This window comes from Diceros bicornis, chromosome 25 (genome assembly GCF_020826845.1).
Source record: "Diceros bicornis minor isolate mBicDic1 chromosome 25, mDicBic1.mat.cur, whole genome shotgun sequence".
Taxonomy (NCBI): Eukaryota; Metazoa; Chordata; class Mammalia; order Perissodactyla; family Rhinocerotidae; genus Diceros; species Diceros bicornis.
Genome location: NC_080764.1, coordinates 10,344,082 through 10,362,271, shown reverse-complemented (window position 1 = coordinate 10,362,271; position 18,190 = coordinate 10,344,082). Strand labels below are relative to the sequence as shown.

The window sequence follows — 18,190 nt, the reverse complement described above, 5'->3', positions numbered from 1 at the left end:
CCCTGGGGCCTGCTAGCCCAGGTCTGCCCCACCCACTAGAGCACCGATTTAATCCAGCTCAGCCAGGGCAGGCAGCCCACCCTAGAGACTGGCCCCACCCAACAACAAGCCCTCAGGCAACTTGTGGGCCTGCATAGATTGGTGACTGGATTCTCTGCAGCCTGGCAACTGAGCCGAACTCAGTGGGGCAGGGCGTGCACAAGGAGCGGGTGGGGAGTGTGGGGTGGTGGTGGAGTGTGTGGGGCTCCCGCCGTGGAGAGACTGGGTCCGCTTCGGGAGGTCAGGGCACGCACACGGGGCAGGACTGTGTTGACTGTGTGTGTGGACCTGTGGGCGGCAGGGCTTGTCAGCTGCAGAAGACTTGTGCTTCTCAAAGACCCACATGGGGGTTTGCCCCACCTTCCAAAGCCTGAAACAATTGGGTGCTCCTGTGCCTGAGGCCAGCCCCACCCAGCTGCAATCCTCAGAGAGCTGACAAGAGACCTAAAGGCTGGAGGCTTATAGCAATTGTAAGCCCCTGAGCCTAACAACCTGCCACGCTGGGGGCCTACTCACTTAAAAGAAATACTGCAACACAAATGTGGTATTAGCACTTGCAGCCCACTGTGCTGGGGCTCCCCACACCTGATAAAGAGACTGAAAGGCCCACAACAACTAAAAGCAGCTGAGCATTACAACAGCTGGCCAGGAGCATAACTCGGCCTCCCTGGGCACCTACAGGGAGAGCAAACAGGCCACAACAGGAGGACACACGTAGCCCACATAGGGGTCACCCCTGGAACACTGAGAACTGAGGGAAGCACATTGGAAGCCTCCTAAGGCATCACTTATATAAGGTCACCTATCCAAGAGCAGGTGACGTAGCTGACCTACCTAATACGTAGACACAAGCACAGGGAAAGAGGCAAAATGAAGAGGCAAAAGAATACATTCCAAGTAAGGGAATAGGACAAAACCCCAGAAAAGGAACTAAGTGAAACAGAAATGAGCAACCTACCCAACAGAGAGTTCAAACTAAGAGTGTTAAGGATGCTCACTGATCTGGGGAGAAGAATAGATGAACTAAGTGAGAATGTCAACAAAGAAATGGAAGATATAAAAAAGAACCAATCAGAAATGAAGAATACAATACTGGAAATGAAAAATTCACTAGAGGGACTCAAAAGCAGAGTAGAGGATACAGAAGAACAGATCTGTGAGCTGGACGAAAGACTAGAAGAAATTACCCAAGCTGAACAGGTAAAAGAAAAAAGAATTAAAAAGACTGAGGACAATCTAAGGGACCTCTGGGACAACATCAAGCGCACTAACATCTGTGTTATAGGTGTCCCGGAAGGAGAAGAGCGAGACAAAGGGGCAGAGAATCTATTTCAAGAAATAATAGATGAAAACTTCCCTAACCTAAAGAAGGAAACAGACATCCAGGTACAGGAAGCACAGAGAGCCCCAAACAAGATAAACCCAAAGAGGCCCACACCAAGACACATCATAATCAAAATGTCCAGAATTAAAGATAAAGAGAGAATCCTAAAAGCCGAAAGAGAAAGTCAAGTTACACACAAAGGAAACCCCATAAGGCTATCAGCTGACTTCTCAGCAGAAACCTTACAGGCTAGAAGAGAATGGCATGATATATTTAAAGTGCTAAAAGGAAAAAAACTTACAGCCAAGAATACTCTACCCAGCAAGGTTATCATTCAAAATGGAAGGAGAGATCAAAAATTTCCCAGACAAGCAAAAATTAAAGGAGTTTGTTAACAAGAAACCAGTGCTACAAGAAATGTTAAAGGGACTGATTTAAGGGGAAAAGAGAAGACCACAAATAGGAAAAATTATCTATTTCCATGATAAGAACGTAATGGATACAAATGCACAAAAAAGTGGTTAGATATGATATCAAAAACATAAAAGGAGGGAGGAGGGGAATTAAAGAGTAGAGCTTTCAGACAGAGGTCAAACTAAAGAGACCATCAATTCTGTATAGAAGAAGAAAGGATCAGAGAAGGACTACTAAAACACTGAGAAAAAAAAAAGTTAAAAAATGGCAGTAAGTACATACTTATCAATAGCTACTTTAAACATCAATGGACTAAATGCTCCAATTAAAAGGCATAGGGTGGCTGATTGGATAAAAAACAAGACCCATATATATGCTGCATACAAGAGATACACTTCAGACCTAAAGACACTCACAAACTGAAAGTGAAGGGATGGAAAAAGACACTCCACACAAATGGCAATGAAAAGAAAGCTGGGGTAGCAGTACTCATATCAGACAAAATAGACTTTAAAACAAAAACTGTAAAAAGAGATAAAGAAGGGCATTACATAATGATCAAGGGAACAATCCAACAAGAGGATATAACACTTGTAAATATCTACGCACCCAATGTAGGGGAACCTAAATATATAAAGCAATTATTAACAGACATAAAAACAGAAATAGTAACACAATAATAGTAGGGGACTTTAACACTCCACTTACACCAACGGATAGATCATCCAAACAGAAGATCAATAAGGAAACATTGGCCTTAAACGACACACTACAACAGATGGACCTAGTAGATATATACAGAGCATTCCATCCAAAAACTGAAGAATACACGTTCTTTTCAAAGGCACATGGAACATTCTCCAGGATTGATCACATATTAGGCCACAAAACAAGTCTCCATAAATTTAAGAAGATTGAAATAATACCAAGCATCTTTTCTGACCACAACGGTATGAAACTAGAAATCAACTATAGGAAGAAAATCAGAAAAGCCACAAATACGTGGAGATTAAACAAAATGCTACTGAACAATGACTGGGTCAACAAAGAAATCAAAGAAGAAATCAAAAAATACCTGGAGACAAATGAAAATGAAAATATGACATGCCAGAATTTATGGGATACAGCAAAAGCGGTTCTAAGAGGGAAGTTTATAGGAATACAGGCCTATCTCAACAAACAAGAAAAATCTCAAATAAACAATCTAACAATGCACCTAAAGGAACTGGAAAAAGAAGAACAAACCAAGCCCAAAATCAGTACAAGAAGGGAAATAATAAAAATCAGAGCAGAAATAAATGAAGTAGAGACCAAAAAAACAATAGAAAAAATTAATAAAACCAAGAGCTGGTTCTTTGAAAAGATCAACAAAATTGACAAAGCTTTAGCTAGACTCACCGAGAAAAAAAGAGAGAAGGCACAAATAAGTAAAATCAGAAATGAAAGAGGAGAAATTACAACAGACACCTCAGAAATACAAAAGATTATAAGAGAATACTATGAAAAGCTATATACCAACCAATTCGACAATCTGGAAGAAATGGAAAAATTCTTAGAATCATACAACCTGCCAAAATTGGATCAAGAAGAAGTAGAGAATTTCAATAGACCAATCACCAGTAAGGAGATCGAAACAGTAATCACAAACTTCCCCAAAAATAAAAGTCCAGGACCAGACGGCTTCCCTGGTGAATTCTACCAAACATTCAAAGAAGACTTAATACCTATCCTTCTCAAACTCTTCCAAAAAATTGAGGAAGGGGGGAAGCTCCCTAACTCATTCTACGAAGCTGACATTACCCTGATACCAAAACCAGACAAGGACAACACAAAAAAAAGAAAATTACAGGCCAATATCACTGATGAACATTGATGCAAAAATCCTCAACAAAATACTAGCAAATCGCATACAATACGTTAAAAAGATTATACACCATGATCAAGTGGGATTTATTCCAGGGATGCAGGGATGGTTTAACATTCGCAAATCAATCAACGTAATACACCACATTAATAAAATGAAGAATAAAAATCACATGATCATCTCAATAGACGCAGAGAAAGCATCTGACAAGATACAGCATCCACTTATGATAAAAACTCTGAATAAAATGGGTATAGAAGGAAAGTACCTCAACATAATAAAGGCCATATATGCCAAACCCACAGCTAATATCATCCTCAATGGTGAAAAACTGAAAGCTATCCCTCTAAGAACAGGAACCAGACAAGGATGCCCACTGTCACCACTCCTATTTAACATAGTACTGCAAGTCCTAGCCAGAGCAATCAGGCAAGAGAAAGAAATAAAAGGGATCCAAATTGGAAAGGAAGAAGTGAAACTGTCACTATTTGCAGATGACATGATTATATATATAGAAAACCCTAAAGAATCCACCAGAAAACTCTTAGAAGTAATAAACGAATATGGTAAAGTTGCAGGATACAAAATCAACATACAAAAATCAGTTGCATTTCTATACACTAACAACAAAGTAGCAGAAAGAGAAATTAAGAATACAGTCCCATTTACAATTGCAACAAAAAGAATAAAAAACCTAGGAATAAACTTAACCAAAGAGGTGAAAGATCTGTACACCGAAAACTATAAAACATTGCTGAAAGAAATTGAAGAAGACACAAAGAAATGGAAAGATATTTCGTGCTCTTGGATTGGAAGAATTAACATAGTTAAGATGTCCATACTTCCTAAAGCAATCTATAGATTCAATGCAATCCCTATCAAAGTTCCAACAACATTTTTCACAGAAATAGAGCAAAGAATCCTAAAATTTATATGGAACAACAAAAGACCCCGAATAGCTAAAGGAATCCTGAGAAAAAAGAACAAAGCTGGAGGTATCACACTCCCTCATTTCAAAATATACTACAAAGCTATAGTAACCAAAACAGCATGGTACTGGCACAAAAACAGACACACAGATCAATGGAATAGAATCGAAAGCCCAGAAATAAACCCACACATCTATGGACAGCTAATCTTTGACAAAGGAGCCAAGAACATATGATGGGGAAAAGAAAGTCTCTTCAACAAATGGTGTTGGGAAAACTGGATAGCCACATGCGAAAAAATGAAAGTAGACCCTTACCTTACACCACACACAAAAATTAACTCTAAATGGATTAAAGACTTGAATGTAAAGCCTGAAACTGTGAAACTTCTAGAAGAAAACATAGGCAGTACGCTCTTCGACATCGGTCTTAGCAACATATTTTCAAGCACCATGTCTGACCGGGCAAGAGAAATAATAGAAAAAATAAACAAATGGGACTACATCAAACTAAAAAGCTTCTGCACAGCAAAGGAAACCATCAACAAAACGAAAAGACAACCTAACAATTGGGAGAAGATATTTGCAAACCATACATCTGATAAGGGCTTAATTTCCAAAATATATAAAGAACTCATGCATCTCAACAACAAAAAAACTAACAACCCAATAAAAAAAATGGGCAAATGACCTGAACAGACATTTCTCCAAAGAAGATATACAGATGGCCAACAGACACATGAAAAGATGTTCAAAATCATTAACTATCAGGGAAATGCAAATCAAAACTACAATGAAATATCACCTCACGCCCATCAGAATGGCTATAATTAACAAGACAGGAAACAACATGTGTTGGAGAGGATGCAGAGAGAAGGGAACTCTCATACACTGCTGGTGGGAGTGCAAACTGGTGCAGCCACTATGGAAAACAGTATGGAGATTCCTCAAAAAATCAAGGATAGAACTACCATATGATCCAGCTATTCCACTGCTGGGTATTTATCCAAAAAACTTGAAAACACCAATGCGTAAAGATACATGCACCCCTGTGTTCATTGCAGTGTTATTCACAATAGCCAAGACTTGGAAGCAACCTAAGTGCCCATCAAGGGACGAATGGATAAAGAAGCTGTGGTATATATACACAATGGAATACTACTCAGCCATAAGAAACGATAAAATCCATCCATTTGTGACAACATGGAAGGACATTGAGGGTATTATGCAAAGTGAAATAAGTCAGAGGGAGAAGGTAAAATACCATATGATTTCCTTCATTAAGTAGTAGATAATAACAACAATAAACAAACACATAGAGACAGAGATTGGATTGGTGGTTACCAGAGGGGAAGGGGGGAGGGAGGAGGGTGAAAGGGATAATTCAGCATATGTGTGTGGTGATGGGTTGTAATTAGTATTTTGGTGGTGAACATGATGTAATCTATGCAGAAATAGAAATATAATGATGTACACCTGAAATTTATACAATGTTATAAACCAATGTTACTGCAATAAACAAAAAATTAAAATAAATAAATAAATAAAAAGAATCAAAGTACAAACATGAAAATAAAAAAGGACTTTTAAGCATAAAGTAATGATGCAGAAAAGAGGCAAAGGGATGATGAATTAACATAATTAGAATAAGGATAATTTCCATTTCTCTAACAGCTTTGATGGGTTCAAATTTTTGCAAATATAATAAATGATATGCTAATAAACCCAAGGATAAAAATTGTTTACTCTTCATTTAGCAAAATAATAAACGGAGGCAGCAGGAAATAAACATTTATCTTCTATCACGAGCAATTTAGTAACTCACAACTAGACTGAAGGCTCCGGTCAGCTTTAATTTTGTGTGAACCAATTCACAGCATCCCTATCTGTTGCTATGGAAACAACTGGGACTAAAAAAATCATAACCTTGCTGTTGAATTTCCTCAAATAGGAAAAGAGGAAAGTCTTTTGAGGTGGTGAAAAGCTACAAACCGCCTTATTAATTAGCAAATTTAATAATAATTCTGGACAGGATGCAGAGAGAAAACTCATCCAGGTCTAAGTGTCATAAATTTACAGGCTTTCCGTAGTTTTGAAAGTACCACAGGCAAGCACTGTTCTGCTTCTGAAAGCCCTATTCTGTTAAGAATATTATTTACTGCTTTTAGATAATTCTTTCATTTGTAGAAAGAGAATAAAGAGGTTTCTATTTAAAGTTTTTAAAAGACATTTTTAAGCACCCCTCATTCTGCCTAAGCAATCAAGAGTATCATTTCTCTCTCATTCTGTATTAAGAACATGAGAATTTTAATGCAGATGCAGTACATTTGGCAACAACAATTAGATTTACTGTTCAACTTGGTAGGTTTTGTCTTCTGCTACAAACGCAGATTACTAAAGAGGACAGATTGTGTCAGATGTTCCTGATAGTAGTAAGAGGAGACGCTTGTCAATAGCATGATGGAATCGTGTTATGACGCAGTAATGCTTTGAGAAAGGAAAATTCAGCTTTCAACTTCTTTTGAGAGAAGGGTGCCATTTTTTGCTCACTGACATAAGATGTGGAATGATGTAAATCAATTACAACGGGTTCCTCTAAAGTAAGAAAAAGCAATAATAATAAGGAATTTAAAGACTGATGCAAAAAAACCGAGGTGGCATTTTATGTCTTTGGTCGTCTCCAAAGTATGTAAGATTATTCAAGTCTACTTTCTCCCTTAAAAGCCATCAGCAGCAAATAAATTGATAGCAAATTTAAAAATCATTTTGACTTAAACTTTTATCTTTAAAAACAATCTACGTATTTTCGGTCTGTGGGCTATTATGCAATTAAGGAATAGTGAAATTTAAATTTTAAGTACTTTTCTGAGCTGCTAGGAAATCAGGTAAATTCAAGACCTGGGTTGGGGAAAGAGGTTGGGAACAGAAGGTCAAGAAATAATTCCAACCTCCCTCATAGGAACTGTGGCAGGGAATACTAAACACAGCCCTCTGAGCAGGAGACCAAGTAAGCCTCTTTCTTGGAAAAAGAAGAGAAGGAAGTTAATATTGAGTGTCTACTATTCATTCATTGCTTCATTAACAAAAATTTGGCAGCTGAAGATTCAGGAATGAATATGACTAAAAAGATCCCTACTCGCAAAGAGATTTCCTTCTAGTAGGAGAAACACACATAAAACAGAAAACAAATGGGTGAACAAGATAATTTCATGTAGTCTTGAGTGGCACAGATTTCCAGTCAAGATGGTTCTAAAAGGTCATACTTTGGGGATACTTTCCTTCTCCAAACACATAGCAATGAAAGAAAAAATACAAATATGAAAATTAAAGACATGGTCATGCTCAAACACAGATGGACATCCTCGTGGATGACAGTATGAACAGAAACACATAATGGAAAGGAAGTTGAAGCTATGGGGCTTTAGGACCAGAAAAGGCAGGAAAAACGAGGAGCTCACCTCCTGAGGGGTAAAATCAGATTTAAAGTGTCCATCCAAGATAGGAGTGATGAATATGGGCTCACTGCTTGAAATGATACCGAGGCAGTGGCATCTCCTGCTTATAAAGGAAGCTGAAATAACCTGCATCAATCATAGCCTGGGACTATGGCTTCTAAAAGTACTATACCCGGGTAGGTGAGAGGATGCAAACTAAACTCCACCAGCAACTAAATCGTGGCATCTGTTGGTCTGGGGACCAGATCTGTAATCTCTCTGCTATGAGAAAAAGAAAGGAGCCCCACGCTACCGGTGCAGGTCCTGAATGTGGATATGTGGTCCCGGGAGTCAGGAGGAGGCAAATGAAAAACTGTTAGGCAGGAAAGGGTAAGGACACTCAGAGAGAAGGAAAGATAAAAAACTTGAGCCAGTCAGGAGGAGCTTACAAAGCAATATTCCAAAAGACAGAAAGAAAACTGAATTCACTCCTGACAAAATAAACTAAGAAATCTAAAAAGTATTTAAAACTAAGACCTGAACAGACATTTCTCCAAAAGAAGATATACAGATGGCCAACAGACACATGAAAAGATGTTCAAAATCACTAACTATCAGGGAAATGCAAATCAAAACTACAATGAGATATCACCTCACGCCCGTCAGAATGGCTATAATTAACAAGACAGGAAATGACATGTGTTGGAGAGGATGTGGAGAGAAGGGAACTCTCATACACTGCTGGTGGGAGTGCAAACTGGTGCAGCCACTATGGAAAACAGTATGGAGATTCCTCAAAAAATCAAGGATAGAACTACCATATGATCCAGCCATCCCACTGCTGGGTATTTATCCAAAGAACTTGAAAACACCAATTTGTAAAGGTACATGCACCCATGTGTTCATTGCAGCGTTATTCACAATAGCCAAGACTTGGAAGCAACCTAAGTGCCCATCAAGGGACGAATGGATAAAGAAGCTGTGGTATATATACACAATGGAATACTACTCAGCCATAAGAAACGATGAAATCCAGCCATTTGTGACATCATGGATGGACATTGAGGGTATAATGCAAAGTGAAATAAGTCAGAGGGAGAAGGTCAAATACCGCATGATTTCCTTCATTAAGTAGTAGATAATAACAACAATAAACAAACACATAGGGACAGAGATTGGATTGGTGGTTACCAGAGGGGAAGGGGGGAGGGAGGAGGGTGAAAGGGATAATTCGGTACATGTGTGTGGTGATGGGTTGTAATTAGTATTTTGGTGGTGAACATGATGTAATCTATGCAGAAGTAGAAGTACAATGATGTACACCTGAAATTTTTACAATGTTATAAACCAATGTTACTGCAATAAACAAAAAATTAAAAAAAATAAAATAAATAAAAGCAGTTGAAAGACATGGAAGATGAGAGATTAAGTGGCCCAATATATATCTAATGGAAATTAAGAAGAAAAAATATTTCAAGAAAAAGTAATATTTGAAGGGCCGTATACGCCAGAATTAAAGATGCGTGTTCTTATGTGAAAATGCAAACAGGAGTAAGTAGGTATATGTCTGAGGTCAGAGAACACTGAAGAAGAGAGCAGGTTCTGGTGGCACCCTCCCTCAGGATCAACTCGAGATACCATAAAGGGATGACACATCAAGACGAGAAGAAAACTGTGAGAGGCCACTGGGCAGATAGAGGGGCTGTTCTGAACTGGTACGTCTGGGTGTGAGTGGGGCAGGAGGAGGCTGGTGTTGGCTTTTGCTAGGGGCAGAGGTGGCCTGTGCAGGGGTAGGACAAAATAAAAGAAGAAGCTGGTAGAATTACCCCCATTTCATTGCCATGGCACCTGCCTGCACACGTGCTGTGACTCAGACAGCTGGACTCAGGAGCACTTCTGGTCAGTGCAGAAGCCCTGAGCGGGTAGGAGATGAAAACAATCAAGGGGACTGATTAGGTAGACTTGGGAAGATGCTTCTTCATCCTTCCTCTTCCAATCCCTTAGTGCAGGTGGTTTACATTTTAAGCAGTGTCTCCCCCTAAAGCTGCTTCTTCTTGGGGTGCTAAGAATGAAAACCTAACTTGAGGCGTTGATCCATACAGTGAGGAATGATTAACTCTGGCATTTTTGGAGGGAGTGGGAGGGGATAGAAGTGCTCTCCACCCTGGAGTCCATTGACCCTGCCTCCCACTCAGGCTGATCGGGCTGACACAGACTGAGGTCTGACCTTTAGCAATCCTAGACAGAGCAGCCACAGCCCCTAAGGGTAACCAGTCATTCGAGGATCAAAAACTATTTCAAAAGAAAAATAAAAAACTAATTACAGGTTTCATCAGAAGCACAGATACTAGAAAAGATGGACCAAGAATTTAAAATAAGCTTAATAAACATACTAAAATAAGGCAAGATATAAGCAATATGAAACAGGAAGAAACACAACAAAAAGAATGAAATACAAATATTAAATATCAAATGTAAAAATAGAATGTTGAAACAGAGAACACAGATGGGATAAATAGTGGTATGGATACAGCTGAGAACAAATTATTAAATTGGAAGACCAGATTGAGAAACTCTAGAAGAAAAAAGAAAACAATAAAGAAATAGAAACTATAAAGAAAAATTGAGATATGAAGATAGAGAATTACCAATATCTAGATAAGAAGAGCCCAAGAAAAAGAGAAAAATGAAAATAAATGGTAGGAAATATTTCAACCAGAGACAACTTTCTCAGAATTAAATAGAGATGAAAGACCTCCCACTGGAAAGTCTCATAGGGTTACAAAGAAGAGAGAGAAGGAAAACCCACACTTACACATATTACAGTAAAATTTAAGTCTTTTCAACAAATGGTGTTGAAACAACTGGACAAGTGAAAGCAAACAAAAATTTTTTTTAAGAATTTTGACCTATACTTCACACCTTATACAAAAATTAATTCAAAATAGATCATAGAACTAAATGTAAAACATAAAACTATAAAACTCTTAGAAGAAAACATAGGAGAAAACCTATGTGACCAGGGGTTAGGGAAAGAGTTCTTAGATATGACACCAAAAGGATGATCCATAAAATAAAAAATTGATAAACTATGGGCTGGCCCCGTGGCATAGCAGGTAAGTTTGGTGTGCTCTGCTTTGGCGGCCTGGGTTCGTGGGTTTGGATTCCAGGTGTGGACCTACACCACTCGTCAGCCATGCTGAGGCGGTGACCCACACACAAAATAGAGGAAGACTGGCACAGATGTTAGCTCAGGGCTAATTTTCCTCACCAAGAAAAAAAGAAAGATAAACTGGACTTCATCAAAATTTAAAACTTTCGCTCTGTGAAAGATATTGTAAAAAGAAAAGACAAGCCACGTATCAGAAGAAAATATATGCAGATCACATCTCTGACAAAGGACTTGTATCCAGAATATATGAAGAACTCTCAACACTCAATGGTAAAAAACAAAGAATCCTGGGCTGGCCCGTGGAATAGCGGTTAAGCATGCGCACTCCACTGCTGGCGGCCCGGGTTGGGAACCCCGGCCACACACCAACGTTCTGCTTGTCAGGCCATGCTGTAGCGGCGTCCCACATAAAGTGGAGGAAGATGGGCATGGATGTTAGCTCAGGGCCAGTCTTCCTCAGCAAAACGAGGAGGATTGGCATGGATGTTAGCTCAGGGCTGATCTTCCTCACAAAAAAAAAAAAAAAAAGAAAAAAAACCCAAAGAATCCAATTAGAAAATAGGCAAAAAATATGAACATATATTTCACCAGAGAGAAGGCATGATGGCACAAATAAGCACATAAAAAGATGTTCAACATCATTAGCCATTTGGGAAACACAAATTAAAATCACAATGAGATATCACTACAACCTATTAAAATAGCTAAAATAAAAACAGTGGCAATACCAAAAGTTGCTGAGGATGCAGAGAAATTGGATCTTTCCTTTTTACACTGCCGGTGGGAATGAAATGCAATTTGTAATGTAATTGTAAAAAATGTAATGCAATTTGACAGTTTCTTACAAAAAATAGTATGAACTTACCATACAAACCAGCAATCGCACTCTTGGACATTTGTCCCAGAGATATGAAAACTTAACACACAAAAACCCGTATACAAACATTCACAGCAGCTTTACTCATAAATAGCCCCAAACTGAAAACACTCAAATATCCTTTTCAATGGGTGAACTGAATGGCTGAATAAATTTTGGTACATCTATACAATGGGATGCCATTCAGCAATAAAAAGGAACGCATTGTTGATACATGCAACCACCTGAATGGATCTCAAGAGCATTATGCTGAGTGAAAAAAAATCTATCTCGAAAGGTTACATATGGTTTGAGTCCATTTACATAACATTCTAGAAATAACAAAACTATAGAGATGGAGGAAAGATTAGTGGTTACCAGGAGATGGGGTTGTGGGGGATGAGATGGGATGGATAGCACAAGGGACTTCTTTTGTGGAGACAGAACAGTTCTGTATCTGGACTTTGGTGCTGGTTACACAAATCTATACTTGAGATAAAACTGCATAGAACCCACACACATATACACACTCAAATACAGGTTAAAAAACTGAATTGAAAATTTGAAAACTGAATAAGGTCTGTAGTCTAGTTAGCAGTAACATATCAAGGTCCATTTCCCTGTTTTGATATGGTACTATAGCTATAGAAGAAGTCAACACTGGGGGAAGCTGGGTAAAGGGTACATGGGACTCTGTACTATTCCTGCAACTTCCTATAAGTCTATAATTATTTCATAATGAAATGTTTTTAAAAACGAGTAGAGAAAGATGGACTGTTCAATAAATTAAATATTGCTTATCCACAGGGGTACCAAATAAAATAAGACCCCTATTTTACACTATATAGTAAAATTCTAAAGGGCATAAGGATTTCAACATTTAGAAGAAAAAATACGAGGCCTTTATTACATTAGGATAAAAAAGAATTTCTTAAGTAAGATTTTCTAAAAAGCACAAACCATAAAGGAAAACTTTGATAATTTAACCTTACTCTTATTTAAAACTCTGTATAACAAAAGACACCAAAAACAAAGTTAAAATACAAGCACAGTTTCTCTTAGAACACATGGCACAGGAAAGGCAAGAAAACAAATTCTCCCCGAGGGCCTCCAGAAAGGACTGCAGCTCTGCAGACACCTGGGTTTAGCCAGGTGAGACCTGTGTCCGACTTCTAACCCACAGAACTGTAAGGTGACACATCTGTGCTGATGTAAGGCACTAAGTTGGTGGTAATCTGTAAGAGCAGCAATAGGAAACTACGACAGTGACTTACCTCCATTGATTTCCAAGCATTAATCTTGAATGGTAGTGTTTCCTGGGACAACACAGTTTCACTAGGCAACTGAACGTCTTGGCACTGCTCTTGTTTCAATCCTGCCTTGGAAGCATTTTCTGTCAACAACATAAAGCTAAGATTTTACTTTGGCAAAAATAGAAATGCTCACTATTTTTAAGTTAATCGCTTCTGAAGATCCATTTTATCTACAAAATAAACATCATCTGCCAATGGTTACCTATGAATATTAATCATTTTAATATAATGATTTAATATAATATAATAATATATCATTTTAATATAATCATTTAATAATCATTTTAAAGTATCTCTTTATAATAATTGACAAGTTCAGACATTTTAAGAATACAACTTCAATTCTAGCCTTCTCTCCCATCAACAATTCTATTTTATAGCTATATTATTTGAAACATCTTCTTAAAAATAAGGTGTAATATAGTGTAGAAAATAGAGTGTGAAAATTATTCAAATGAAATTTTAGCAAAGCAAGAATGACAAGTATAATTATTCTAATTAATATTTAAAAGAACTTTATTACTGCAGTGTGAATTTCATGTGTTCAAAGGGAAACTAATCAGAAATGTATAGATTCTTTGATAAGAACTTTTAAACAAAATTTTAAAAAATTTAAACATAAAAGAATATGCCAACGAAAATAAACTGATATTTCTGCTTATATACTTTTGCTGAATTTAATGTTTTTGCAGCCTTAATATCATTTTCCTTCTTATGTTAATTACCGTGTAGACAAAGGTATTAGTACCAACTATATTTCAGCACATTATTGGGTACAATAAGAAATATAAGAAATCTATCTTCAAACTAGTGTATGCATACCACTGGGGGAACTTAAAGACTTCCCTAGGTCTAAGTAGACATAGATAGTTTTAAAGGACTCAATTTCCAGATCCACAAGTTCTATATACGTTCTTTCCAAAAACTGATCTGCCTGAGAATATAACTGTGTAAAAGCATCTTGCTAGTTCTCTCCCTCTTTGCTTTCATAATGCATTTTCTCCCACTTTAAGAAGAAAGACATATTCTTTACTCATCTTATTATGGTGCCTCTTCCCTTGAGGTGCAAGCATAAGAACCTCTAAGGTACCAAACAATAGTAAAAAAGACTGGTATGGGGAAGCCTCCTTTAATCAAGGCATGGAAAATCCAAAGTAGAGCTTCAAAGTTTGTCCTGTCTTACACATATTTCTTTTCATGGCAAAGCACGCATAAGTAACGGGGTATTTTGGTCCATATCGGGATGTTTGGTATTCAGACATATTACAGTATGGAGGAGAAGGATAATTGACAAGTTTCATTTAATGTCCTTGTGCTTTTCATCCCCCAACTATTGTCAAAGAATGCCTCATTCCTGAGGAAGAGTCCCATGACAGGAAAGCAAAGAAAGCAAGGGAGACGTACCTTATTTCATCAGTGAAACAAACTTATGACAGGGTTCCATGCCTTAGCTATCTGTCTTAGGAAAGGAATTCAGGAGTGTGAATATAAGCCGAGTGATGTTTGTTTACATGTTTGTTTGAATAAATAAAGGGTAAGATATTTTTTAAAAGAAAGTTTAAATCTGATTTGGCTGGTTGTTTTGACAATGAGGGCTGGCTTTGCCAGCTAGGTAAATATGGTAAATATTTTCCAAAAACTGAATGAACCAAATCTGCAGAGTTGATGAAAATATATTTAAAGCATATGACACAATAAAATCATTTTCTCAAAAAATTATTGTATTGACAGGTATTTGCAATTAATGTTTTCATTTTTCCCACACTTTCTGAGTATACTGGTTAAAGTGTAACAAGTATAATTAATAGTCATCTGATAAATTTTAGTAAAGGTTTTTTGGTATTATTCCCAGAAATTGAGAAAGTAAATTATTCCTAATGACTGTTTAACAAATCTTTTTCTAAGTAGGGTGTTTCCAATCCTTTGCTTGCAATGACATTGAAAAAAGACCTAACCAAGTTAACAGTTGACATGAGATGAAAAACATTTTTATAATAAATCACTATATAATTTTTAGCATATTACTTGGAAGGAATTCATAGAATTGACTGACATTTCTATAATAAAACACCTTCTATTCCCACCTACAATTTTATGTGAACAAGTCTTCTCAGCATTTACATCTATAAAAATGTAAAACAGAAACAGAATTTGTGCTGAATGCTGCTTATTTCTAGCAATAAGTAATATTCATATGTGGGTAAATGATCAGTTCCATGTATCTTATAAAAACATGTATTTCCAACAAATTGTATTCTTTGTGTTTAATAAGTATTTATAAAAATTTATAATACATTTATGTGGTCTTGGTTTTGCTCACTCTATAGTACTAAAAATAATTGTAATGATAAGTCAGTCTAGAAGGAAGATTTTATCACTTAAAGCCACTGGTCACAGAAAATTTAGAAAAATAACTTCAATTTATATACATATTTGACATAGAGAAGATTTCAAGCATAAAAACCCTTTCTATTAGGATAAAATTCTCTGAGGAATGTGGAATAGAAATATGGCTTCAAGGAGAAAAGGCAATGGTGTAAAATTTCCAACAGTTAAAGACACTTCACGTACTTTTTTCAAATAAATGACTATGGGTGTCCATCACAACAGTTATTTAGATTCCTGTAGATACACTTAAAAGACTCATATAACAGTTTTGTTTTTGTTTTCCTTTATCTTTAATGTGAATATTTTGCATTATATCCTTTACAGTTATTTATATTTATGATAAAATTTCACATGTCAACTTAAAAATGTGTAGGAAGGTATAAATTTTTCAAAATCATTTTAGGAGTTACGCAAGAAAAATAGCTTGAAAAGCAATTGTATAAGACATGGTCCTTGCCTTCACAAAGTTTATAGCCTGACTAGGGAGCTAGGCTAACCTACAGACTTATAGGAAACAATGAGAGGAGAATAATTACATGCCAATCTTTCTTAAATTAACTAACTTTAGGAACAGACATTCTAAGGAGGAAAAAATCAATGTGCACCAGTGTAATCAGAAACAGCCTCAAATGGGAAGTAAAATTTGAACAAGGCTTTGAAGGATGGCTAGGATCCTGATAAACACAGGCTGAGAAATTATTCCAAGCAGAAGGAACTATATGGGCAAAAGGAAGAAGCATGGGATATGCTAAAGATATCGAAGAAAGAATAAGAACTTTGCATTTATGGTTCTAACTTTTCATTTTTTTGTAACTTCACATGAAAATGAATAATTAAAATGAGCTTATTTTGGACTTGGAGATTTTATAATTAATACTGGCAAACAGTCATGGTTTCAGGCTTAGATCATCTACGTACTTTCATGTGATTTAATCTGGAACTATCTTTATTATCACTCTGAGCATTCAGCAAAAAATTATACTTGAAACGATATGGACTTGGGCTTTAGACATCACAGAAGTAGATTAATTAAAATTTCAGGAAGTCAATTTTGAAGTAAAGTGTGAGGAAAACTGAAGAATAGCAAGAATTGTGGAAGAAAAAATATCTCGCATATTTGGAGACGCATTTTAGCCTAGAATAGCTAAAATGTTATAAACCTATATTAAATAATCTTATAGGGGCAAGAAGGAAGGCAGTGAGAATACAATGAGTCTATGGAAAATCATTTAGAAATTTTTTTAGTATCAGACAGCACAACACTGGAAGTGAGGTGTGCTTAATTAAATTAGATGATAACCCAACATTTATTTCTGGATTTTCATAAGCAAGTGGAGGAGAGAACACACATTTAGTTCCTTGGTGGAAAGCCCTTTGGTATCATAAGCTATTGATCAACTGAGACTGTGAAGTCACAGGCCAAGGAGGACTAGTATGTAGAAACCTCAGAGGAAAAAGTGAAGATGCTGCAGGAAGTGATGCTCTTGAGTAATTCGATGAGTGCTCAGATACCGAGGCTGTAGGACTTTGTAGAAACTATCTGGAGAGAAGCTGTAGATCTCCTTGAGCCTGTACCCCTCAGATAATACCACAAAGCAGAACTGGTGAGCCCTGTGACAGTTCTTAGATGAGATATCAAATTGACATTCAAACTATCAGACATTAACAACGCAACAGCATGTTACAGAACTAAAATGCTCCGTAAATTGAACAAGTTCCCAAATTGTTCTGTCTACTATTTAGCATCTAATAAACACTGTTGTTATGTATTGACAGTGTCCTTTCAGGTGTAATTTAAGTAAATTGTTTTCTTTAACAAAATTGATTTTTAAAAATAAACAAATGTATCCATCATAGAATATATTCAGTGGACTAATGAAGAACTGATCAGATAAAGTCTCATGGTGATTAAGTTTATATCTAACTTTTGCAGAATTATGAGTTTGGAATCTTAACGATTTCACTGTCTTGGAGCATAGTTACACTTAAGCATCTTCAAGTAATTGATATTTGTCCTAATTTTTTAAACTTTCATTTTATAATAATTTCAAACTTACAGAATAGTTGCAAAAATAGTACAAAGAACTCCCATATACTCTTTTTTTTTTAAATTTTTTGTTTATTGCAGTAACATTGGTTTATAACATTGTATAAATTTCAGGTGTACATCATTATACTTCTGTTTCTGCATAGATTACGTCATGTTCACCACCCAAATACTAATTACAACCCATCACCACACACATGTGCCAAATTATCCCTTTCGCCCTCCTCCCTCCCCTCTTCCCCTCTGGTAACCACCAATCCAATCTCTGTCTCTATGGGTTTGTTTATTGTTGTTATTATCTACTACTTAATGAAGGAAATCATATGGTATTTGACCTTCTCCCTCTGACTTATTTCACTTTGCATAATACCCTCAATGTCCATCCATGTTGTCACAAATGGCTGGATTTCA

The 18,190-nt window shown here is 36.8% G+C and overlaps 1 protein-coding gene across 1 annotated transcript in view; it reads right to left on the bottom strand.

Moving 5' to 3' along the window:
- The window catches only part of ENTHD1 (ENTH domain containing 1), a 187,121-nt gene that overhangs the window by 62,563 nt on the left and 106,368 nt on the right, over nt 1–18,190 (bottom strand). The window contains exon 4 of the mRNA XM_058568317.1: nt 13,306–13,424. Coding sequence (XP_058424300.1) covers nt 13,306–13,424 — 119 coding nt within the window. The remainder of the gene's footprint in view (nt 1–13,305; nt 13,425–18,190) is intronic.